Source organism: Mastacembelus armatus, chromosome 6 (genome assembly GCF_900324485.2).
Source record: "Mastacembelus armatus chromosome 6, fMasArm1.2, whole genome shotgun sequence".
NCBI classification, from domain to species: Eukaryota; Metazoa; Chordata; class Actinopteri; order Synbranchiformes; family Mastacembelidae; genus Mastacembelus; species Mastacembelus armatus.
The window spans coordinates 7,475,526-7,500,124 of NC_046638.1; the positions used below are offsets into that span (position 1 = coordinate 7,475,526).

A 24,599-nucleotide genomic window follows, 5' to 3' on the forward strand; every position below is an offset into this window, starting at 1 on the left:
CACTCAGGGGTGGCAGATACTTGTTAAACATATGTAATGCAGTTGCTTCATCTTTACCAGGGTGAGCTCATCCTTTAAAATGTTTGTCTCTGGGGCCTCGCTGAGACAATCTGATGTGTAAAATCCCACTTTTTGACTTATTTTACTATGTAAACCAGCAGATTATCGAGAAACGTCTCACTCTCTTTTCTTAGTTCAATTGTTCAGCCACTTGGACCCCGAGCATGACACACATTCACAACAATCGGGAAGCCCCAGCCCCCTCATGAGCCCAAATAGGAGCGCCTAAAAATAAGGAGTACGCCGCTGCCAGGGGTCTGACCAATCACCGCCCCATCCTCCCCGTAAACCGACCCGGACTCCCGTTGTCCTTATGCACAGACAAATAGACTATGATCACAGAGGCTGAGTGACGTGGCCCCGGGGGTCCTTTATAAACCCATCTCTTTCTCTGTCTCATCGTTCAAGTTAAACACATTTAGAGTGAACTCCAGCTCCAGCTCAGCAGGCAAACAGCGACATACTTCTCAGGGCTGTATAAGAAAAGATCGAGCTCTCAAGAAGGTGCCAATTAAAAAAAAGCGGACGAGCAGCTGCCTTGCACGTTGTAAATCGGATCATTTCATCCATCACTGTCCCGACATAAGTGGTTTTTATCGCACCTACACCCGAAAAGTCTCCAGGCAGCTTTCTGAACTCCTGCAAGTTTGAACTTTCCTCCACGAGTACGCGCTTGTCATCGAGCTGCTAAAGTTTTGTGCGCTGCCGAGCGAATAATTCAACACATAAGTGTCGCCGCGGTATAAAAGTTGGACTCGGAGAAGGCCATCACGATGAGCAACAACTACGAGGACCGACTGCCTCCGCAGTGTTACCAGGCCACCGACTTTGGGGAAGAGGAGGACGACGAGATGCCAGCCACGGAGAAGGACCTGGCCGAGGACGCGCCGTGGAAGAAGATCCAGCAGAACACCTTCACCAGGTGGTGCAACGAGCACCTGAAGTGCGTCAATAAAACCATCACCGACCTGCAGAGGGATTTTAGTGATGGGCTGAAGCTCATTTCCCTCCTGGAAGTTTTGAGCCAGAAGAAAATGTACAGAAAGCACCACACCAGACCCAACTTCCGTCAGATGAAACTGGAAAATGTTTCTGTGGCATTGGAGTTCCTGGACAGAGAGCATATCAAACTGGTCTCAATAGGTAAGTTAGTCTCTATAATGACCTCCTATGGGGGGAAATACAGACATAAAGGCACCAGGCTGTTATTAGATAGGGAGAAATAATAAATATGACAATGACAGGGTGTGTCCAGACCCAAGATCCAGTGCTCTGATATAAAATATGAATATAAATTGAGCCATGACAACAAGAGTTCACAGCATTAGGTATTTTTAAGACCGCCCTATCTTCTCCAACGCTTTGTTGGTATGTTATCAGCCCAGGTGTCAGCCAGCAGTGAGACATAGCTTTCACAGGTCCCTGGGAAGCAGCATTGAGCAGAGGTCAAAAGCTTATTGGAAAGTTAATGCAGAGGTGCCACTGAGGTCATTAACTTGTGTCAGGGCCAAGGCCTAGTGGCTCCATAGTGGGCTGTGGATTCCTCCCACTGCAGCAATGTGGCTGGAAATTCACTAGGACCCTGGTAATGGGGAAAGACAAAATTTATGCATGTGGACAGCAGTCAACACACTCATCTCTGTCAGGTCAGGTGTCAGAATGACTCACTGGGGCCTCTTGTTGACAGCCAATTGCTATCCAGATCCATCTGCAACCCCTTTGAGGTTATGACTCTGACTTCCACAGCGTCACAACAGGGGAACCTCACTCCATCAGAGTGAAGAGCACGTCACCTCTTAAAACTATTTATTAGCTGAGGAGGAAATATGAAAAAGGACAGACAGCGTAAGATGAAGAGTTATGGCTTAATTATACACCTCTACACACCACCACGATTCTTACAGGAGAATAGTCATTATGATTTTGACACAGTATTTTTCTGTTTTGGCGACTAATGGTCCTGCAACACGAGTGAAAGTCCTGAAATGACTTAGGCTGTGATCGGTGGACCGTGAAAGCCACAGTGTGTCCACCTGGGTATGAGTGTTTGAGAGTGTGTGTGTGTGTGTGTGTGTGTGATTACACTGATGGAAACTCTCTACGGTAATCTCAATACTCAGTGGGTCTTGTGATCACAGTGGGGCAAATGTCACAATCACAGATATTACCTCAAAGTTTAGCAGAGTGTGTTCCCAGGAAAGTGTGCCTCGGACTTAATATGTCAGTGTGTGTCTGGCGTAGTTGTCGCAGCCGTACAGACACACACCAGGTCAGACTGTTTTGACAGAAACAGGCCGTGATAATAGAAGTGGTGGTATTTCGCTTCCCAGCATCCTCCCTGCATGCATCTCTAGTGGGTCAATGCAGCCCTCTTAAGATAATGTCTGTCTCATTACAGTGACCCAGGGACACTAAAATAGTCACCATAGACTTAGCCGCACATGTGTCAAAGTGTGTAACCAGATACCAATTGATGGATGTCTCTGGCCACACAGTTGCTCTTAAAGCTGCACACAGTGGGATCAAAACCACGCTGTTCCACATTGTGCCACCTGCCTGTGCCAGTCAAACAGTGACACAGGCAAACGCTCTGGTAGAAGCCAACTAATCTATGAAAAGATAAATAGTCTCAAATAAAACAGTCTCCTGATAAACAACTGGCATCAAAGTCCCACTGTTATTAAAGTCTAAATAAATTAAGTGGAGTGTATCACATGAGATTAGTCAATAAAACATTAATGCTAGGGCTCCTCAGAGGTTATTTGGCTTAAATGGCTGAATTTCTAAATTGGAGTGGATTTAAAATGGCTTATTTGACAAACTTTTCCTTGGAGAATTTTCAGAAAATGAGCTGCATGCTCACTGTCGGTGATTCTAATCTTCACCTGTTTGATTTATCACACTGTGGTGCTACAAGTTTTGGAGGTAATTGAAATCCAAGTGGTATTTATGCAGAGGGGGATCCACTTCCACATATCCTCAGCTGTCACATTCTTCAGAGTGCCATTGTGACTGGATGACAGATTGTCAGGGGTCCTCAGCCAGACAGCTGTCTGAGAGAAAAGGGCTCAGGGGAGGCAGTGAGGAGCATTAGATTCTTGTCTTCTCAGCAGTCAGTCATCATTGTTTATATTTCTACTCAGAATAGCGTGGTCAACTCTTCAATGAAGGATTATTTTGAAAATAATGTATTTGTGTATAGATCTTAAATCCTAATGTCTTATAGATTAGGGTGCTGTGGTCAGTGACGACAACATACGGGATTTAAACCAGTTCACTAGTAAAAATGCAAATCTACCCGAAAGGGCACACAAATAATTAAGAATGAAAGTACAGATAGAAGATGCAGTTACCTCGTATATCACCCAGTGCTATAGGCCATGGTGCATTGTGTGAAGTTTGGAAAGTTATGAATGCTCATGAACTCATGTCTCTACTCTCCAACTGCAGATAGCAAAGCCATTGTAGATGGGAATCTAAAGCTGATTCTGGGTCTTATCTGGACTCTCATCCTCCACTACTCCATCTCCATGCCAATGTGGGATGACGAGGATGATGAGGAGACTAAGAAGCTGACCCCCAAACAGCGCTTGCTGGGCTGGATTCAGAACAAAGTGCCCCAACTGCCAATCAACAACTTCAACCGTGACTGGCGGGATGGCAAAGCCCTGGGAGCTCTGGTCGACAATTGTGCCCCTGGTAAGCAGCGCGTAGCTGAAGTGCTGATTCAGAATACATGCAGTGCCTGTCAACAGGCTTGTTGTATATGGCAGTTTTGCTTGGTTGCTATGGAGGGTGGGGTCAGGCATATGTCAGTCAGTGTATTTAAAACAGTATCACTTTCTCAGGAGAATTTGTATCTAGAAATGAGTGCTGTATACTGTAGCTCACACATTTTGGAGCACACACACTTATACACACTTACAGCTACCGTTGATAGAATGCATTTACATAATGCATTCCCAAGGTCCTTACTGTACATCACAATTAAAATGCGTTACCCCAGCCCTAACAATAACGTAAACCTATTTCTAACCCTAACCCTCAAACAGCCCTTTGAGGGTGTGGCAGAAAGTGATTACCAGCCAAAATATCCAAACTTCCATGGTCTAAAACTGGTTGTCACAATATCTAGCCATACAAGTACACACAGACACACATCCAGATTCAGATTAAGATCTCAGACGGTGTAATCTGTCTCTGGAGACCAGGTAGTGTAGTGGGTTGTAGAGGGGTTGCTGATGGCTGGAGGACGTCCCTGCCAGCTGTCTTGCAGTGACTGAAGCTTTCATTCTCGCTGTTTCAGGCCCTGAGGTCCAAGCCCAGCTTTAGTGTTTATAGCCTTGCTGCTACACAACACCCCCAAATTTGGGCACCATTCCTCCTTTTCTGTCAAGGGGATGCTTGGCTCTGCATCAAAATGCAGAGTGATCTGTCACAGGGAGGTGGCTAAGCCAAAGATTCAACGACCACAAGTCCATAATTTGAGCCACTGCCAGTTTGGGTTTCTGCTTCCATTGGTGAACGTTAGAGTGCTCTCCCAACTCCTGCATCACAGAGCAAAAGGTGGAGGAGTAGCAGGGGGAGTGCAGAACACCGTGTTTAACTGTGTTTATATGAACCACTGATCTGAGCAGACGCATCTTTCAAACACTATGCTGCAACACTGACCATACAAGGTCCTGTTGTTTCATCAGCTAATACCAAGCAGCAGTGTAACTGTCAAAACCAACTCTGCTCTGAAGCAGAGAAACACAGAAGCTCTGCTTTTAATTTAAATACAGTTGTGCAAAACAAGTTCATTAGCCTGGCCAGGAAGAAACCAATCTCCTAAAGGAACATCAGATAGTTACAATTTATGTTGTTCTATTAACCTTATTCTTATTTAGTTATAGCATAGTCTTGTTTTCCTTGGTTACAATTGCTTCATCTTTACCAGGGTACAATTGTTGCATTATGAGGCTGTAGTTTTATTCCAGAGATGACATCACATCATCTGATTTCCCAAATTTATATGGTGAAAGACCCACCCTGGTGCTTCGCTGCTGATGGCTTTACACTGTGTTTTTTCTGTACTGCCCCTGCACACTTCTTCCTTGCACACGCATGTAGACACCCCTTTGCCACACTAATCCAATTAAGGCATTAGTAGCATGTAAAAGACTGCCTTGAGCCACAGTGGAAGTGCCAGATTGTCTGTCAAGGTTGAGTTTTTTTTTTTCTTTTTTCATTTAACAGTCAAAAGAGACCTTCATTGATGCACTTTTTAAACACACAGGAGCACCGCAGTGTTGGCGATGTTGTAGTTGGAGGTGTTGAAGCAGTGACAGCCCAAGTGGCCTTATTAGAGCAGCTACAGTGCAACATTGCCTGCCTGCATTTGTGCATTATTGTTTAATTGGCCTGTTTGTATTCTGTTAGGTTTGTGCCCTGATTGGGCCGAGTGGGATCCAAACCAGCCTGTGCAGAATGCCAGAGAAGCCATGCAACAGGCTGACGACTGGCTGGGTGTGCCTCAGGTAAGGTGGATAATAGATGATAGCTGTAAGTCAGGAATTACTTTTTAGTTTGCTTTATCACAGGTGGGTGTCAGACAGATGAGATTGATCTCGTAAGACAAGCATCAAGTACATATGTTTTCTGATTGGCAAAATAGTTTTTATACACAGTGGACAGACGTTCACTAAGCACCAAAGCACCAATCAGCTCCAAGTAATTTAAAGCAGGTACCAAGACACGTTTGCAATGCATATATCCCTCACAACAGGTACATACACTAGTGAAGCAACACTAAACCGAAAAAAACGGCAAAACTAGAGTCCAGTGTTTTTCCAGGGAGATCATGCTGGAGGATGTCATGAAATATTTATTACCCAACTCACTTCTAATATTTCCTTTTACTTTATTGTAGCTCTCAGTAAGTGAGTGTGTAGGAGTTTTATTTGGTAGATTTGTGAAACTGTGGAGGTGTGAGATTTCTTAGCACCTTCCATGCCAGCCACTGAGACAGAGGTGTAAATATGCCTGCACTCATCAGAGCAACAATGTGAACAGAGCAAGTGCAATATTTCCAGTCCCATTTGTAGGACTCTGAGTCTCTGTATTGTAATGTGCACTATGTAGGTTGTTTACTTGTTTGTCTAAGACACAGGGTTAGCTATTCTCTGTTTGGCTTAGCATTGGTGATATAGCCAAGGGGTGCATGTAATGGCTCTACAGGCCTGGGGGCTAGATTCCAGTCTGGTGGTGTTAAGGAGATGTGGGAGAGGTCTGGCTTGGGATAAGTTCCCTGGCTGGCTTATTGAAGGCAACAATCCTTAACCCTGCTGTCCTGGGGTTAAATATAACCAGGCATGGCGTTGTACCACTGTGTGATAGACAAGCAAACAAGTGCTGTGAGGGAGAACGGAGTCAGAGGTGGAAAGTATAAATAACTTTAATCCTCGTTAAATCCATTTGCAATATGCTTAATAAGGGAAAATTGTATAGTTAGTTGTAAAGTGTCATATCTTTCTTAGAAATAGCAAAACAATCTGGTGAAACATAAATTAGCTCTTTTTGTTTTTAGCTTTATGGTTGTTGTGAGATGTTGCATAAACAAACCAAACTTACCATATACTCTTCTATGAAGATCAAACAAGTCATAGTATTCACTTCTGTTGTGCTGATTCTCTTTCTGTGCTGTAGGTGATTGCTCCTGAGGAAATCGTGGACCCAGATGTGGACGAGCACTCGGTGATGACCTATCTGTCCCAGTTCCCCAAGGCAAAACTGAAGCCTGGAGCCCCTCTCAGGCCCAAACAGCTTTTCCCAAACAAAGTTAAAGCCTACGGACCAGGTTGGTTACTCAGAAGTGGCCACAAACCTCTACAGTCCTGACACAGTATGAATTTGGAATAAATACTTTTCACTTTCTCAGTCCTGAATATCACAGCAGCAAGCTGTTTAAATACTTTTTGTTGGTGTGTCATTTTGTTAGTTTTGATAAGATTATTGCATTGCCCCAAGCTTTGCAGTATATCATATGTGTCTTTACACTACAGGTATTGAACCTCATGGCAACAAGGTGCTGCATCCAGCTGTGTTTACTGTGGAAACTCTTGAAGCTGGAAGTGGTGAGGTCCTGGTCTATGTTGAGGATCCTGAAGGTCACAAAGAGGAGGCAAGTTGATACACAGGGGATATTAACATACAGCCAGCTCGCCATCTCACATAATCCTGGTGTTAAATGTTTCAAAGTGTAACTGTCTCTGCTTTCTTATTTTTCAGGCTAAGGTTAAACCCAACAAAGACAAAAACAGAACCTACACTGTCACCTATGTTCCTAAAGTCGAGGGTGTCCACAAGGTAACAGCTAGCTGTAACTGCTTTCTATGTACATGATCACATCTACATGTCCATTACTTATTTAAAGGTGTCTTAAATATGTCTTGCTTTTTCTTCATAGGTAAAAGTGCTGTTTGCTGGTCAGGACATTGACAAAAGCCCCTACACAGTAAATGTGGCGAAAGATATGGGTGACCCCAGCAAAGTCCATGCTAGAGGACCAGGTCTGGAGCCTACAGGCAACGTGGCCAACAAACCTACCTATTTTGACATCTATACAGCTGGTAAGTCCACCAACCACCATGGAAATGTGCAGACAATGGAAGTATGATCTAATGAAAGGCTAATCAGTGGACGTTTCTGTGGGAGACTAAAGTTTCAGCTTCATCTGTCATTTAATAACTGATTATTTTTCCGTCTCACTCAGGTGCTGGTCATGGTGATGTCAGTGTGGTCATTGTTGACCCACAAGGCAAAAAGGACACAGTTGAGCTCATTCTGGAGAATAAAGGTGACAGCGTTTTCCGCTGCACCTATCGTCCCATATTAGAGGGGCCTCACACCATTCATGTGCTGTTTGCAGGCCAGGAGATCCCCAAGAGCCCTTTCACTGTCAACATTGCAGAAGGTGAGCCATCTGTCTGGGTTGTAAATTACTGTCAGACAAATCAGATTTCTTAGTGTGCTGTTAGTGTCAGGGTGATCTATCCCTCACAACCTACAGTCATTCTCCCTGGGAACAGCTACTCAGTATAGACGATAACCCTTCCTATCTGTCATTTCTAGCACTGCACATTGCTCCTCCCACAGGAGCTCCACTGCAGATAGTCCCTCAGTCAGTGCGCACCCCTCCTGGAGCAAAGGGTGGAAAGGGGGCCCCTCCCTCAAAACCTGGCCGCCCAAGTTAGTATGTTCTGCTGGGAAGGAGCTGGTGCCCGTTGCTCAGCTAGATCTCCCAACTGCTCTCTATGCCCTACCCTGCAGATGCCCCTCTGTGCTTTTTAAGACTTGGGTGCCACGGCTCAGTGCCGTGCTTGGTCGGCTGCTACATTTTCTTGCGTCCTGCAGCTTGAAGTTTTCAATACAAAGAGAGCTGATGCAATGCTGTACACAGACTGTCCCAGATTGCATTCCTGCCTACTTTATTCTCCCTTGTTAAATGTTTTTGCTTGTGCTGTTGACATGTTTTTTTTTTCTGCATCTAATTTTGCATCAGCCAGCATTCAAGTTAAAGCCTGCAGTCAACATTTCTGAGTGACTCACTAAAATGTTGTCAGAAGCTCCCTTGATGCACTCAAGTGTGTCAATATCCCATTCGACATTCTGTACTTTGTCGTATGTGCTGCAAAAAATCTTTTTCAGGTTCTGTCAGTCAAACTTGAAAGAATCCCATATGAATTGGATATGTTATCGTCTTTGCTACTAACATCACTGTCAACTGATGGCTAGTGTCAGTTGCCTTTTGCTTTACTAAATATTTTTCTCTTTCACACTCGTTATTATTCTTTTTAGCCATAAATCCAAATGCCTGCAGAGCTACAGGCAGAGGCCTTCAGCCTAAAGGCGTAAGAGTAAAAGAGGTTGCAGACTTCAAAGTTTTCACCAAGGGAGCTGGCAGTGGAGCGCTGAACGTCACAGTCAAAGGACCAAGTGAGTCAGAAAGCTCTCTCTTCTCAGCCTCATTCCTTATTGTTCCCAATTCATTTTGGAAAATATTGGTTTATTTGGGTTCTTTGTCGACAGGGTTACATTTACATGAACCTGTAATAAAACAAAATGATTAAGATTCATCTTTGACTGGGCAAGAATCAATATTTACTATATTATTTATCTTTAGCTGGAGCAGAGGAGAAAGTGAAAGTGCGAGATGCAGGAAACGGTGTGTATGAATGTGAATATCATCCCCTTAAACCTGGTAAATATACAGTCAGCATCACCTGGGGAGGCCAGCCAATCCCACGCAGGTAGGGCCCTATTGGTGCCTTTAATTGTTTTTTAACAATACATATTCACATTTAAGATGTTAATATTCTATTTTGTGCTGCAGCCCATTTGAAGTGGAGGTGGGTCCTGAGGCAGGTTTTCAGAAGGTGAGAGCCTGGGGTCCTGGTTTGAAAACAGGCATGGTGGGAAAATCTGCTGACTTTGTGGTAGAGACCATTGGCACAGAAGTGGGAACTCTAGGTGAGACAAGTGATACAAGTGTAGTAATTGTGTTTTAAATATTTGAAACATAAAATCTAAACGTGTGAGTGCTTCCTTTTCTCAGGCTTCTCAATCGAAGGCCCGTCGCAGGCTAAAATTGAGTGTGATGATAAGGGTGATGGCTCCTGTGATGTTCGCTACTGGCCCACGGAGCCTGGTGACTATGCTGTTCATGTCATTTGTGACGATGAGGACATCAAGGACAGCCCCTTCATGGCCCACATCCTCCCTGCAGCTAATGATGTTTTCCCTGAAAAGGTAAGTCCCACTCATCGACATATAATCCATACATAAAAGGATAAACCAGGTTATAAACCATGATGATCTTTTATATCCATATTCTAAACAAAATACATAAAAATTATGTTAAAACATCTTTTGCTGTTGCAGGTGAAAGCCTTTGGTCCAGGCTTGCAGCCAACTGGTCTCATTGTGAACAAACCAACTGAATTCACCATTGATGCCCGAATGGCTGGGAAAGGTCACCTTAAGATCTATGCACAGGTATGGGAGGAGTAAGAGTTTGTGAAATTTTCATTGTTTTCATTGTACAAACCAGAACTGATATGCTTTTGTATCTGTAAGGATGTGGAAGGCTGCACCATTGACATCAAGATCACAGACAAGGGAGATGGCACATATTTGTGTGTGTATACTCCTGTTAAACCCATTAAACACACCATCATCATCACCTGGGGGGAGGTCAATGTGCCAAACAGCCCCTTCAGGGTAAGACACACCACAGTGTACACACACACACACACACACACACACACACACACACACACACACACACACAGAGCTATACTGCTCTTAAAATTCAGTCAATTTAATGTGATGATACTCCACCAAATATAGACAAAATTAAAGGACTGCAGCAGTTCTTCTTCAGCCAGTGACTTGTGCCTTAAGTACACTGTGAATTCATTAGGTGCTGGTTGGAGAGGGTTCTCATCCAGACAAAGTCAAGGTCTATGGGCCTGGAGTGGAGAAGACAGGGCTCAAGGCTAATGAGCCAACATACTTCACTGTGGACTGCAGTGAGGCTGGTCAAGGTGAGCATGTAGGAGGCGATCATGTGGGTGGTTACAAAAACACTTCTGAGTTTAGCTGACTCTTAATCAAATTACATGTAGTGTGAACACTGAAAAGCACAGAATGAACAGAATACCCAAATGTGTTCAGCTGAGCCGACACAGCTGCATAGGTTATTTGAAATGAATAAAATGTACCTCAAAGGAAGCTCCAGGCAGTGAATGGACTGCTTCTATTTATTCAGATCACCTACTTTTGAATGACCTTTTTGAACTACGCTCACTTTGCTATTCACTATTAGGGGACATCAGCATTGGAATCAAGTGTGCCCCAGGGGTGGTTGGTCCTGCTGAGGCAGACATCGACTTTGACATTATCAAGAATGACAATGATACATTCACCGTCAAGTACACCCCCCCCAGTGCAGGCCGATATACCATCATGGTGCTGTTTGCTGACCAGGTAAAAATACAGTTTCCAATGGAGGAGGGATGAACGAAGCATGTTACATCACCTGTGTAATTCAGTTTTTTTTTGTTTTGTTTTGTTTTTATTATTCATGTATTTTCTCACAATTGTCTTCATCAGGAAATTCCCATCAGTCCATTCAAAGTCAAAGTGGATCCTTCCCATGATGCTGGTAAGGTGAGAGCAGAGGGTCCAGGACTCAATAAGACAGGTGAGAGAGATAACAAGTTACCAAGCACATTCAATATAGAAATGATTAGAAATGATGTGATTTGACTGGGATTGATAGTACTGACAAAACACACACATTGCAGGTGTGGAGGTGGGTACTCCAACCCACTTCACCATCTACACAAAGGGAGCTGGCAAGGCAAAGCCTGAGGTGCATTTTGCAGCATCAGGCCCAGGAGAGGCGGTTCGTGACTTTGAGATCATCGATAATCACGATTACTCCTACACTGTCAAGTACACTGCTCTTCAACAGGTACTGTAGGCCTCTGTTTGAAGTCCAATAACATTAGAGGAGAATTTTTGACCGTGGCACATCAAATCAATAAAAAAAATTATGTTTCTTGTGTTTTTTCAGGGTAACATGGCAATTTCAGTGACTCATGGAGGTGATCCCATTCCCAAGAGCCCCTTCCACATCACAGTGGCACCCCCTCTGGATATTGGAAAAGTGAAAGTGGAGGGATTAGACACTAGTAAGTACAAGCATACTCTTGCAGTTACAAGTAAACACAGTTAACAGCAAAGGTTAAATGTCTCATTTGAATCTTTCTCGCAGAAGTGGAGGTTGGTAAGGATCAGGAGTTCACAGTTAACACAAAGGGTGCTGGCGGGCAGGGCAATGTAGGTGTGAAGATGACCTCGCCCTCTGGCAGACCAATCCCATGCAAGATCGAATCAGACAAAGCCAAAGGCACTCACAGTGTGAAGTATATTCCCCCAGAGGAGGGGCAGTACAAGGTTGATGTCAACTATGATGGCAACCCAGTGATGGGAAGCCCCTTTGGTGTTGAAGCCGTGATGCCTGCTGATCCTTCAAAGGTAACGGTTTATGTAGTTCTTCACTCTCCTCATACATGGGGCTTAAGAAGCAGTGTTTTGCAATACAGGATTGTTGTACTACATCTCAAAAATTGACCTAACTGTTACATCACAGGTGCGAGCTTTTGGTCCAGGCTTGAAGGGGGGCATCGTGGGTAAACCTGCTCCATTCACTATTGACACAAAAGGAGCTGGTGCAGGTGGGCTGGGCCTGACTGTGGAGGGTCCATGTGAGGCTAAAATTGAGTGCCAGGACAATGGTGATGGCACATGCTCAGTTTCATACCTGCCCACTGAACCTGGCGAATATGCCATCAACATCCTGTTTGCAGAGCAGCACATCCCCGGCTCTCCCTTCAAAGCTGCAGTGCGCCCAGCCTTTGACCCTAGCAAGGTGACGGCTAGCGGGCCTGGTCTGGAGAAGGCCAAGGCCGGCGAGCCAGCGACCTTTACTGTGGACTGCACCCGAGCAGGCGATGGTGAGCTCACCATCGAGATTGTGTCAGAGACTGGGGCTAAGGCTGAAGTGCACATCCAGAAAACTGCAGAGGGGATCTTCTCTGTGACATACATCCCACCCTTTCATGGCACACACACCATCACCATCAAATATGGTGGCCATATGATTCCTCAGTTTCCAAAGGTCCTGCAGGTTGAGCCCTCTGTGGACACCAGTGGGGTGCACGTCTATGGGCCAGGAGTGGAGCCAAGAGGTAATGACACCAAGAGCCTAAGCTTAACATGAGTTAACATCTCATAATAGGGGTTAAATATGCTCACAATATGTTACACTGCTAAAAAGACTATAGGAAACTAGTGTTTGCCCAATATAATAATTGACAAACATTTGATAATGAACTCTACTGAAGTCATTTCCAACGTGGAAACTTGCTTTTATGTCATTTCAAACAAAATATCTTTGGGTTTGGGGCTTTTTGTTACATAAAACAAACAATTTGAAGACATACCTCAGGACACTGTAATCTCCTTTTTTCAGGACTAGTACTAGTGAGACTTTAAAGATTAAATGATTATTTGATAATGGAGACAATAGAGACAGGTAACAATTGATGAAAGAAACATTTGATTGGAAGTTATATACTAGCATATATAAATTTAAATAGTTCATTAATAGCTCATGAAGATTTAAAATGTCTTCGTGTTGGGACTGCGTTTAATATTTCTCCTCAAGAACAAATCAGTCAAAGGGCTTTTATGTTATGTTTCTAGGTGTCCTTAGAGAAGTCACAACCCACTTCATCATTGATGCCCGTACTCTCAACAAGGTTGGAGGAAATCATGTTAAGGTTCGCATTATCAACCCCTCTGGCACCACCACAGAGAGCTACATCACTGATAAGGCAGACGGCACATACAGAGTGGAGTACACAGCATTCGAGGATGGTACGTGCACAGGGAACATTTTCTCATGTCATTTAGCAGTTAATGCAAACAGTGAATGGAACATTAGGTAGAGATACACTGAACAACGATGATCTAAGGTTTATGTTTTTTGAAAAATGTAATATTTACCAAACTAATGTGGCTCAGATAGATAAAAGATTTTACAGAGACAGCCTATCTGAAAGAGTACATACAGATAGACAGAGAAGCAACTAACAGGTGCTCGTATTAGGTGCCATCTGGGAATAAAACAGGAGAGTGGGAAAAGGAAGAGCAACAGAGAGAGGGGTATAAATACAGAATGATGCAGTGGAGCAATGATGTGGGGGGCAGAGAGCAGGGAGGCAGACAGACTCTGTTTTATAAATAGTATGCGCTGGAACAGAAGCTCTTAACCAGGCAGGTATGTGTGCTGAAGGCTGCCTGCACACAGCAATAGAGCAAGGGAATGACAGGGGATATTAATAGAGACCTATAACACAAAGCAAAGAGATCACAAAGCACAGCTCCACCACCAGACATGCTCTAATATCATAGCAGTGCGGCTGGGAATCTGGAGTATAGGCCTACTGAGAGGACTCTGTCAGAAACATGTTGTAACAGAATAATGAATAGGGAACAGATGTAATGGCTTGTACATTAACCAGATCTTCTGTGCTCTAGATGGTGTCTTTTATAACTAAACAGATGTTTATATCCCTAGAAGGGAATTTTTCTGGCCCATAATTAAAAGCAAGTGGCAATAAAAGAAAATATTTGTGTGCTTTAAAACTGCTCAGGAAGTGAGAGGTGATATCAGATACTGAACTGATGTATGGTTGTGTGCAGGAGTACATCTGATCGAGGTGCAGTATGACAACGCGCCTGTACCTAAGAGTCCCTTTAGAGTTTCAGTGGTGGAGGGATGTGATCCGACCCGGGTCCGTGCTTATGGACCGGGTCTAGAGGGAGGAATAACCAACAAGCCCAACTACTTCACCGTGGAGACCAGGTGCATTTGGGTCACATTTAAATCAGAGATCTGCAGGGATTTAACTCAAACATGTGCAAACTAAATAAAACTTGGCTTTCCTTACAGGGGTGCTGGTACAGGAGGTCTGGGTCTGACCATTGAGGGAGCCTCAGAGGCAAAAATATCTTGCAAGGACAATAAAGATGGCAGCTGTAGCGTGGAGTATGTCCCCTTCACTCCTGGGGGTTATGATGTCAACATTAATTATGGAGGTCACCCGATCCCTGGCAGCCCATTCCGTGTTCCTGTTCATGACCCTGTTGACCCCACCAAAGTGAAGTGCTCAGGTCCAGGTCTGGGCTCTGGGGTCAGAGCTCATGTTCCTCAGACTTTCACAGTTGACTGTACCCAGGCTGGACAGGCCCCACTGGATGTTAAACTCTATGGCCCAACAGGTGAGAACATACTGGAGCATATGATAATCCATACACCATCACGAGTGACTGACCAATATCAGTAAGTGTGTGGTTTATGTGTATTGTACCTGTAATGTTCCTGTTTTCCAGGTACTGCGGAGCCAGTTGGTGTGAAGAACAATGGTGATGGCACCCACACAGTTCACTACACCCCAGCCCAAGATGGCCCCTACACTGTAGCTGTTAAATATGCAGATAAGGACGTCCCACACAGGTACAGTATGAGTTTAAAAAACACCAAGGCAGGCATTATGTGCAATAATATCTTAATTAAGGTTCTGCTCTGTTTAGCTGGATTTAAGAAAGGAAAGTGTAACTCAGCAAATTTTCTCTTCTCATTTGTGTCTTTGACTTGGCTTAGTAATTACACTTGATATTCTCTCCTTTTTCCACAGTCCATTCAAGGTCATTTCTCAGCCTGGGCATGACGCCAGTAAGGTACGTGCCAGTGGCCCTGGTCTAGACAAAAAAGGTGTGTCTGCAAGCCTTCCTGTTGAGTTCACCATTGATGCGCGTGATGCTGGAGAGGGACTACTCACTGTGCAGATTCTGGTGCGTTCATGGTTCATTTATGCATTCATTTATTTGAAAATGTCTAGCTTTTGAACTGTAAGTGACCATTTGAAACAACTCAATATCCTCAATTGTTCACAGGACCCAGAGGGCAAACCAAAGAATGCAACCATCCAGGACAACAGAGATGGCACCTACACTGTGTCCTATGTACCTGACTCTACAGGCCCATACACAATCACCATTAAATATGGAGGAGATGAGATTCCTTATTCCCCATACCACATCCAGTCCCTGCCCACAGGAGATGCCAGCAAATGTCTCCTCACTGGTAAAACAACTACTGTAGAGCCATAATGGTTCTGATAAATAGATGTTTTAATACAGATTGTCTCGTTTTATATGTATGTTCACAAGTATGCTCTTTTTCTTTCCAGTGTCTATTGGAGGACATGGCGTGTGTGAGTATCCAAGACTTTGTTTTTATCTCTGTGCTGTATGTATGTAAAAATCTTACAGTAGCCCGTGTGTTTATGCAGCACTTTTAACCCACTAACCCTGGTCTCTTTTCTTAACAGCCAGTCTCCAGAAGCTGCAAACCTCTGAAGATACAGTCATCACAGTGGATGCCAAGGCTGCTGGGAAAGGCAAGGTGACCTGTAAGGTGCTGACGCCACAAGGGATGGAGCTAGACATGGATGTGGTGGAGAACCATGATGGGACCTTTGACATTTACTACACAGCCCCTGAACCTGGAAAATATGTAATTACTATCCGCTTCGGGGGAAAGAACATCCCCAAGAGCCCCTTCAACGTGGTGGTAAGTAAAGAAGTATTTAAACAGCTGCTATGGTTTTATATTAATTGTTAATTGATCTGACATTTAACAGTATGAGATCAACTATTTCTCTTCTCTCCATATTAACAGGCCACTAATGAACCAGTTGTTCCCCGTGATACTGTGGATCCTCTCTTCCGCCCTGTTAACTTTCTCGTCCCCTTCACGCCACAGCAAGGAGAAGTCACAGGTGTGACAGATACCACTCACACAGAAACAAAATCCTGCATACAAACACAAAAACTGTCAGGTTGCTGACATCTAACCATGCTGCTGTCCTTTGTAGGTGAGGTGCGGATGCCTTCAGGCAAGACTGCCCGTCCGCATATCACTGACAATAAAGATGGCACCATCACAATCAAGTACCAGCCAACAGAGAGAGGTTTGCACGAGATGGATATCAAATATGACGGCAACCACATTCCAGGTCAGAACCCCATCATGCTAGAAGAATGAGAAGTGCTTGTCCTATGCCATGATTTATTTAATTATGTTTTGCTGTTCCATTCTTATAAGTAAGACATGATAGATGTCTCTTACTGAAACACTATAATTACTGTTTGCTCTTCTATTTATATCCCTTACAGGAAGCCCTCTGCAGTTCTATGTGGATGCTGTGAACAGTGGGGTGGTAACTGCTTATGGTCCAGGTCTGAGTTACGGCATGGTCAACAAGGCTGCCACTTTCACTGTGGTCACTAAAAATGCAGGAGAAGGTAAAATTTACTGCTGCACAGTGGATCTCTGGTAATAAAATTAACCTTTGCAAACTGTTGGCAACCCCACACTGCAGAAACTGGAAAAAAAGAAAAAACAGTCAGAGTATTTTTTTTTCTCTGTTGCAGGTGGTCTGTCACTGGCAGTGGAAGGTCCTTCTAAGGCTGAGATCACCTGTAAGGACAATAAAGATGGTACCTGTACTGTGTCGTACATGCCCAAAGCTCCTGGAGACTACAATATAATTGTCAAGTTTGACAACAAGCACATTCCTGGCAGTCCCTTTACTGCTAAGATTACTGGTAAATCAATTATTTCCCCCATAGAATTACCTTCTTTATACTGCTGTTATGTGTTTATAGTGGATATATGTGCCATAAATCAGGTTTTAAGGGTAGACAAACATCTTAACCATCTTTTTTATGTCAAGGGGATGACTCCATTACCAGGACATCCCAGCTGAATGTTGGCACCGCGGCTGACGTGTCGCTGAAGATAGCCGAAACTGATCTGAGCTCTCTGACTGCCAGTATCAGAGCTCCATCAGGCAACGAGGAGCCCTGCCTGCTCAAGAGGCTGCCCAACAGACACCTCGGTGGGATATTCATTTACCAGATACACAAAATAACAGGAAAAGAAAAACATAGATAAGATGCTGGTGGAATCATCTAATGCATTTTGATTTTATTTTCCTGGTCCTGAATTTTTTTTTTTTTTGCCTCCCTACCTTTTTATGTTCACAGGTATTTCTTTCACCCCTAAGGAGGTTGGTGAGCATGAAGTGAGTGTGAGGAAGAATGGCATGCATGTAGCTAACAGCCCTTTCAAGATCATGGTTGGCCAGTCAGAGATCGGCGAGGCCAGCAGAGTCAAGGCTTTTGGGAAAGGCCTGGTGGAGGCACACACTTTCGAAATGGCTGAGTTTTTTGTGGATACAAGGAATGCAGGTGGGCTGTGTTTCACCTTCTTACCTATAGCAAGAATTGTCAGAGTAGAATGATAATTAAAAAAAAAAATCAAACTTGTCTCCGTTTTTCTTCTTTTTCTTAGGTTATGGAGGTCTAGCATTGTCAATTGAGGGTCCGAGCAAAGTGGATATCAACTGTGAAGATGTAGAGGATGGGACGTGCAGAGTGACCTATTGTCCAACAGAACCTGGAAGTTACACTGTTAACATTAAGTTTGCTGAAAAGCACATCCCAGGTTAGAAATCTATAGCTTGGAAAATTTACAAAACTGAAAATATTTGACATCTAAAAAATAAATCTTATATATTTTCTTTGATTTACTGTAAATGTATATTCCTTCCACACAGGAAGTCCTTTCACAGTGAAGGTAACTGGAGAAGGAAGGATCAAAGAGAGTATTACTAGGAAGAGGCAGGCATCTTCTCTTGCCTCAGTGGGAAGCACATGTGGCCTTAACCTCAAGATCCCAGGTGAGTAAAGACGACTGTCAGAAGTTGTTATAGTGCAGCGGTCATGTATTGTTTTGTACTGGTATTCTCACGTGCTTTCATGTCAATTTAGGAAACTGGTTCCAGATGGTTTCAGCTCAGGAGAGGCTGACGAGGACATTCACCCGTAGCAGCCACACCTACACCCGCACTGAACGCACAGAGATCAGCAAAACCCGAGGTGGAGAGACCAAGAGGGAGGTACGAGTGGAAGAGAGCACCCAGGTAGGAGGAGGAGGAGGGAGCCCATTCAGAGATGTCTTTGGAGACTTTCTGGGGAGAGAGAGTCTCAGCAGCTTCGCTGGTATCACTGCCAGACCTGAGGGTGAGAGTCCATATAGAGCTTCTATATAAGGTTAGACATTTTCTTAATTGTACAGTATCTAACATGCTTTGCTGGTCTGAATCACCAGTTGAGAGTGGCTCTCAGGCCATGACAGCCCAGGTGACCAGCCCCAGTGGGAAAACGGTGGACACTGACATTGTGGATGGAGGGAGCAGCACCTACAGCGTGCGATTCATTCCACAGGAAATCGGACCCCACACAGTCAACGTCAAATACAGAGGCCAACACGTCCCTGGAAGCCCCTTCCAGTTTACTGTCGGGCCCATGGGAGAGGGAGGACCACACAAGGTCCGCGCAGGTGGACCTGGTCTGGAGAGAGGCGTGGCTGGAGCACCCTGTAGGTTCATTGTGTGGGCAGGGACATGATATCTCCAAGAAGAATAGCATTTTCTGCAAATACTATGCTAAGAAATGTTTTAAAGTCAAATATGGACACCTGCGATGAAACTTGATCTAACCTAGCTTTCCTTGAACCTCTCCAGCTGAATTTAGTATCTGGACCAGAGAGGCAGGCGCTGGTGGTCTGTCCATTGCTGTAGAGGGGCCAAGCAAGGCTGAAATCTCTTTTGAGGACAGGAAAGATGGTTCTTGTGGTGTCTCCTACATAGTGAAAGAACCAGGTACAACCCACCAATGATGCATTTACATTTTCCTCCCTAGCATTTTTTTATTTGTCTGTATATTGTCTCTAAACTGCCAAAACTCTCAATTCGTCTATACATCTTCTAAGTACATTTGATGGTGAAAGCAAATACCTGTCTGTTTCCCCAGGTGACTATGAGGTGTCGATCAAGTTCAATAACGAGCACATCCCTGACAGCCCATTCATCGTTCCAATTGCTACACTGTCCGATGAGGCCCGCAGGCTCACTGTCACAAGCCTTCAGGTATGATCACACAAACATAGTTGACAAAAGCCACAAAAATATATTGCATACACCAGACATCACAAAATAGCAGGGTTGACTAACAGATTGCATGTAGCATAATGTTGGAGTGGTTGTAGATATTTCCGTAGTCCTTTGCCCTTGAAGTGTAATTGAATGCCAGCATTGGAACTGTATTCACAACTATAATACTGTGATGCTGGCTAGTGATGAAGGGCTGGATTAAGTGTCCCTTGCTAATGTGGGGCAGCACAAGCTGTGCTATGTGTGGGCAGTCAGTTAGTCTGTGTGATTGTGTTTCAGCTGAGAGGAAGGAAGGAAAAAAGAATAAGCAGAAGATAAAGAGACCTGTGGCAGCTCATAATGTTTGTCTCCTCACTTCACAGATGCTTGTTTTATTTTCTATCAGTTCCCATTACAACTGCCAACAATGCTAAAAACATATATTTTTGTTAACTGAAATGACACTTGAGAATGATTTTTATCCCACTAGAAGCCAGGTAAAGTGCAATATCAGACCAGTGTTTAAAATGTCACATTACCTCTTATGTCTGCTACGACTGCTTATTCACCTGTAGGGCAAAAACACTGAACGCCTCGCTGTAAACTCTGACCTTTTCTACCTCTTACACTCAACTGCTCGATCTATTCTCGTTCAGGCATGCTGAGTCACATGCTTTGTGTCCCTTGGACACACACACACACAATGCATGCACACACATACTATTATCATATCTTTTCTTTTCTAGGAGAAGGACCTGAAGGTAAGCCAAGAAGCATCCTTCATGGTGCAGCGAAATGGGGCTCGAGGTGTGGTAGACGCCAAAGTTCATACCCCGTCTGGCTCTTCTGAGGAATGCTATGTCACTGAGCTTGACAGTGGTACGCACTAACCTCACCACAAACACACAGTACAATTCAACAGTCAGAGTGTTTTGCTTTTTTTATCTGTAAAACTCATGTTTAAGAGTAGAGGTAAGTAACATCACTTCACTTCTCCTTCTATGTTTTCAGACAAGAGTGCAATCCGCTTCATTCCACGGGAGAATGGCGTTCACTCCATAGATGTCAAGTTCAATGGGTGTCACATTCCTGGAAGCCCCTTCAATGTTAGAGTGGGAGACCCGGGACTGATTGGAGACCCTGGTATGGTGACTGCACATGGCCCTGGACTGCAGGGAGGAACCACAGGTAAATATCATCATGACTTCTAAAAATATGTACTACATTTGTAGTAACGTGGCTTCCTTGTGCTTTAAGTTCTTTAATATCATGTGCTACAAATGAGCAGTTTTTGCATCAGTTTCTGCATTCACTCTCTCTCTCTCTTATAGGTGTACCCTTGGAGTTTGTGGTTAACACCTGTAACGCAGGCTCAGGCACTCTATCCGTCAACATAGACGGGCCATCTAAGGTGAAGATGGACTGTCGCGAATGTCCTGAAGGCTACAAGATCACCTACGTACCCATGGCACCTGGCAACTATCTCATTACCATCAAATACGGCGGGCCACAGCACATAGTGGGCAGCCCTTTCAAAGCTAAAATCACAGGTCTGCTTGACAGTCATTCTCCCATCTGATCTGGGGATCTCAAATGACAAGTGTCTTGATTATGAAACAAATGTTCCTCTGAAAAAAAGTGTGGATGTCAGGAAAATGTTATGTCATCTGTGTTCAGACTGCTCAGAGTACAGCTTACATAAAAGCTGAGTTTCTCTGGCACTAAAGTGATATATATTCCTTTCACTACTTGATGCATACAAATTTCTCTTTTTTTATTAATTGAACATAAAAATACTTTCAAGAGTGAAAAGAACTCCCATAAGTCCTAGATGTTCAGTTTATTTGAAAGTCGTATGAAATATTTTCCTCTTTGAACTCAAGCACCAGGCCATTTCTTTGCACTTTCCTGTGGAGGGGAACTCCCCTGAGAAATATCAGCATCTTTGCTTCCATCATACTTTGGTCAATATTGAATGTGTTGTGTATTGTCTGGAGTTAACATTGATGACATTAGATAACGTTTTGCCCTCTGTCTCTCTTCCACAGGCGCCCGACTGTCAGGGGGACACAGCCTCCATGAGACTTCCTCTGTCTTGGTTGAAACAGTTACAAAGACCTCCAAAGTGGGTGGTGCGTACAGTTCATCCTCATCCACCACCTCAACCGCACTGATATCTGATGCGAGCAAGGTGATCTGTCGTGGAACGGGGTTGTCCAAGGCGATGGTTGGGCAGAAAAATAACTTCACCGTTGACTGCAGCAAAGCAGGTGAGAAGATTTTTCACATAAAGTGATTTTCATTCATTAAAAACATGAACAGAACTGTTTCTGTGTTTTAGCAGATTTTTCGGCAGAGGCATGGGTATAAGCTATACACTAAACAATACACATCTACATTACAAATCTGCATATCTAGCAGACAGAGAACAAAATTAGAATTCATGTTTCTGACACCCGAAGGAGTTAAAGTCTGATATTAATGTCCAGTATCCACTATTAGTTGTCTCTGATCTTCACTGACTCCTGAGGGAACTGGCCTTTCAATGCTAAATATTCCACTACCTGTATCAGTTAGTCACTAGCTCTGTCTGTCTGCTGTTTTGGGGCTGGGCAGATAGCACGCAGCTTATCAGAGCTTTTTGACTACAAACATCTAGCTGCTAATACTTTCAGACCACAAAACCAAAACAGCTGAAAGACACTAAAAGGTTTAGGTTGAGCTGAGATGAACTGCTGAATCAGGTGATAACACACAAACACACACATCTATGCAATGTTTGTACACCACAATCATTAATTCCCCCCTTACTTTTTCAGGTACCAACATGCTGATGGTGGGTGTGCATGGACCCCACACTCCTTGTGAGGAGGTGTATGTTAAGCACATGGGCAACAAGCTCTATAACGTCACCTACACTGTCAAGGACAAGGGCAGCTACACCGTCATCGTCAAATGGGGTGACGACAACGTCCCAGGGAGCCCCTACAAAGTGGTTGTACCCTAAAATAAACTGCACCAACGCTCCTTTCCCCCTCCTCCTCCACCCACCCACAGCCTTTTTATGTCATGTGCATGCATCAATCAAACTCACCAGTGCTTCTATTCTGGTGCTGCTCTTTGCTCTTCAACGGATTGCAATATACACAACATGCACTAAATCCTGCAAGGACATTTGCTTACAGTTTTCTTGATAACCAAATTTTTGTTGTGCCAGAAATTACATCTACAGGTTTGCATCCACATTCAGAGTGGTGCGAACACAACAGTGAGTCTTTGAATGATGCTGGATAGGTGTTTTGCTCTGTCAGTGAAGTTTCCTCTCTCTGTTGTGTTGTAAACGATTGACATAATATATGAATATTGAGAGATGCTGGCGTAAACAACAGTATTAAAGTTTGATACAATACGGTTTTGTATGGTTTAAGAACAAGAAATTCACCTTTTTATTATATTAACCTATTTTTGGTAAGTCTTTGCAGACCTAATAAAGATTTAATCGCTTTCCATATGAAACTGATTGAAGTTATTTGACTTCACACAGTGTTGGCAGATCCTTCCTGACCGCTGCTGACCCTCTGAGCAGCTGCCAGGATCTTTTCTTCTTATCACAGGCTCACTGAGTGTCTGACCTGTACCTTGTCTCTGCTACCCTTGATTTTCCTTTGAGCTCAATCCAATATCACCGTTTAATTTTACATCAATAAAATACTCCTTCTAATAATCTAGTTACCTTCCAGTCTACTCATTTACATTATGTACTTGTCCAGATGCAATCACAAGATGGCAGCATAGGCAAGCTGTCTCAACCAAATACACCAGAATAGAATGTCCATTGTTCCCATTGAAGATTAACTACACCATCCTCAACACAAGGGAGCCTGTGGCGCATTGAAACCAGAGGCATCAGCTTCCATTGTGTGTGCAATTAATCCTGTTGGATCAGAGATGGAACACAAGTGGTTTCTGTTGTGGCATTCACATAGGTGGAGGGGGGGGTGGGAAGACCCTGCTGAGCCACAAATCAACCAGAAAAAGGAGAGGTTCAACCTTTTGCCTGTGTATGTTTCCATGCATATGTGTGTGTAATCACTTGTGTCTCCTCCATGGCCTGTGTGTGTGTGTTCTGTATGTCTTCTGAGTGATCTGCAGGCCTCGGTCCCACAGTGAGTCACTCACCCAGCCTCCACATGCTGACACACACCACCAGCACCAGTACCATTCCTCACAGAGAGGAGCCTATAATTAGGTGCTAATTTTCTCTGGTTCCACTGTGACGTGATGCTGGGGGCCATGGTGAGGCGAGACAGAGCGAGCGGGTGCATCTGATGAACGGTGGCGAGAGCTAGACTTGGGACCATCTGGCCAAGTGGCTGGCTCTGCCCGCTGTTGCCCGTGCTGACGTTGGGACCAGGGCATGGCCCACCCACGTCAGTCTGTCCTTGCCGTCCTGCTCCTCCGGACCGGGACCCAGGCGTCTGTCCACCACGGCATGTTTATCTCGAGAGGCTGCCAAGTGAATCACAACTGCGTGGAAGATGCAGCTCCTTGGTGCATTAGTAGGGGGGCAAAGAGAGGGGAAGAGAGTGTGGGAGGGAGAGCAGGAGAAAGATGGATTAGAGGAAGAGAATGGGATTAAAACAATCCAGATGGAAGAGAGAGAAACAGACAGACACAGCACGCAAGTGCACACACATACACAGAGAAAAAGACCAGCAAAAAAATTTGAGATAACCTAAAAATGCTCACTTCCTATTAATCACACTTTGCTCCAAATTTCTTTAGAACATGCAAACACAGTAGCTGTAGCTTCGCCTTCAGAGCAATCAGAAATGTTGATCTTAGTGAAATGGGTAATGAGTT

General features: G+C 44.2%; 1 protein-coding gene across 2 annotated transcripts; it reads left to right on the forward strand.

Annotated features, from left to right (window-relative positions):
• The first annotated feature begins 408 nt into the window (after positions 1 to 408).
• On the forward strand, positions 409 to 23,252 carry LOC113132656 (filamin-C-like). 2 transcript variants are annotated; one of them, XM_026310937.1, is made up of 47 exons: positions 409 to 1,203; positions 3,511 to 3,759; positions 5,482 to 5,579; positions 6,748 to 6,898; positions 7,104 to 7,222; positions 7,330 to 7,407; positions 7,508 to 7,670; positions 7,814 to 8,014; positions 8,173 to 8,289; positions 8,899 to 9,036; positions 9,224 to 9,350; positions 9,434 to 9,570; positions 9,656 to 9,849; positions 9,982 to 10,095; positions 10,177 to 10,320; positions 10,523 to 10,646; positions 10,928 to 11,088; positions 11,215 to 11,305; positions 11,409 to 11,578; positions 11,681 to 11,798; positions 11,882 to 12,144; positions 12,260 to 12,857; positions 13,375 to 13,548; positions 14,377 to 14,539; positions 14,627 to 14,955; positions 15,067 to 15,190; positions 15,372 to 15,528; positions 15,631 to 15,820; positions 15,927 to 15,950; positions 16,068 to 16,309; positions 16,418 to 16,517; positions 16,614 to 16,754; positions 16,915 to 17,043; positions 17,173 to 17,346; positions 17,475 to 17,639; positions 17,788 to 17,991; positions 18,095 to 18,247; positions 18,360 to 18,482; positions 18,574 to 18,825; positions 18,914 to 19,183; positions 19,329 to 19,466; positions 19,618 to 19,733; positions 20,483 to 20,615; positions 20,748 to 20,924; positions 21,068 to 21,286; positions 21,785 to 22,006; positions 22,556 to 23,252. In XM_026310937.1, exons 1-47 carry the CDS (start codon positions 834 to 836, stop codon positions 22,741 to 22,743), a joined length of 8,232 nt encoding a protein of 2,743 aa, XP_026166722.1. In that variant the 5' UTR covers positions 409 to 833; the 3' UTR covers positions 22,744 to 23,252. The 2 variants fall into 2 exon arrangements, with proteins under 2 accessions (XP_026166722.1, XP_026166723.1); XM_026310938.1 differs by lacking the exon at positions 8,173 to 8,289 and having other exon boundaries at positions 410 to 1,203.
• The last annotated feature ends 1,347 nt before the right edge of the window (positions 23,253 to 24,599 follow it).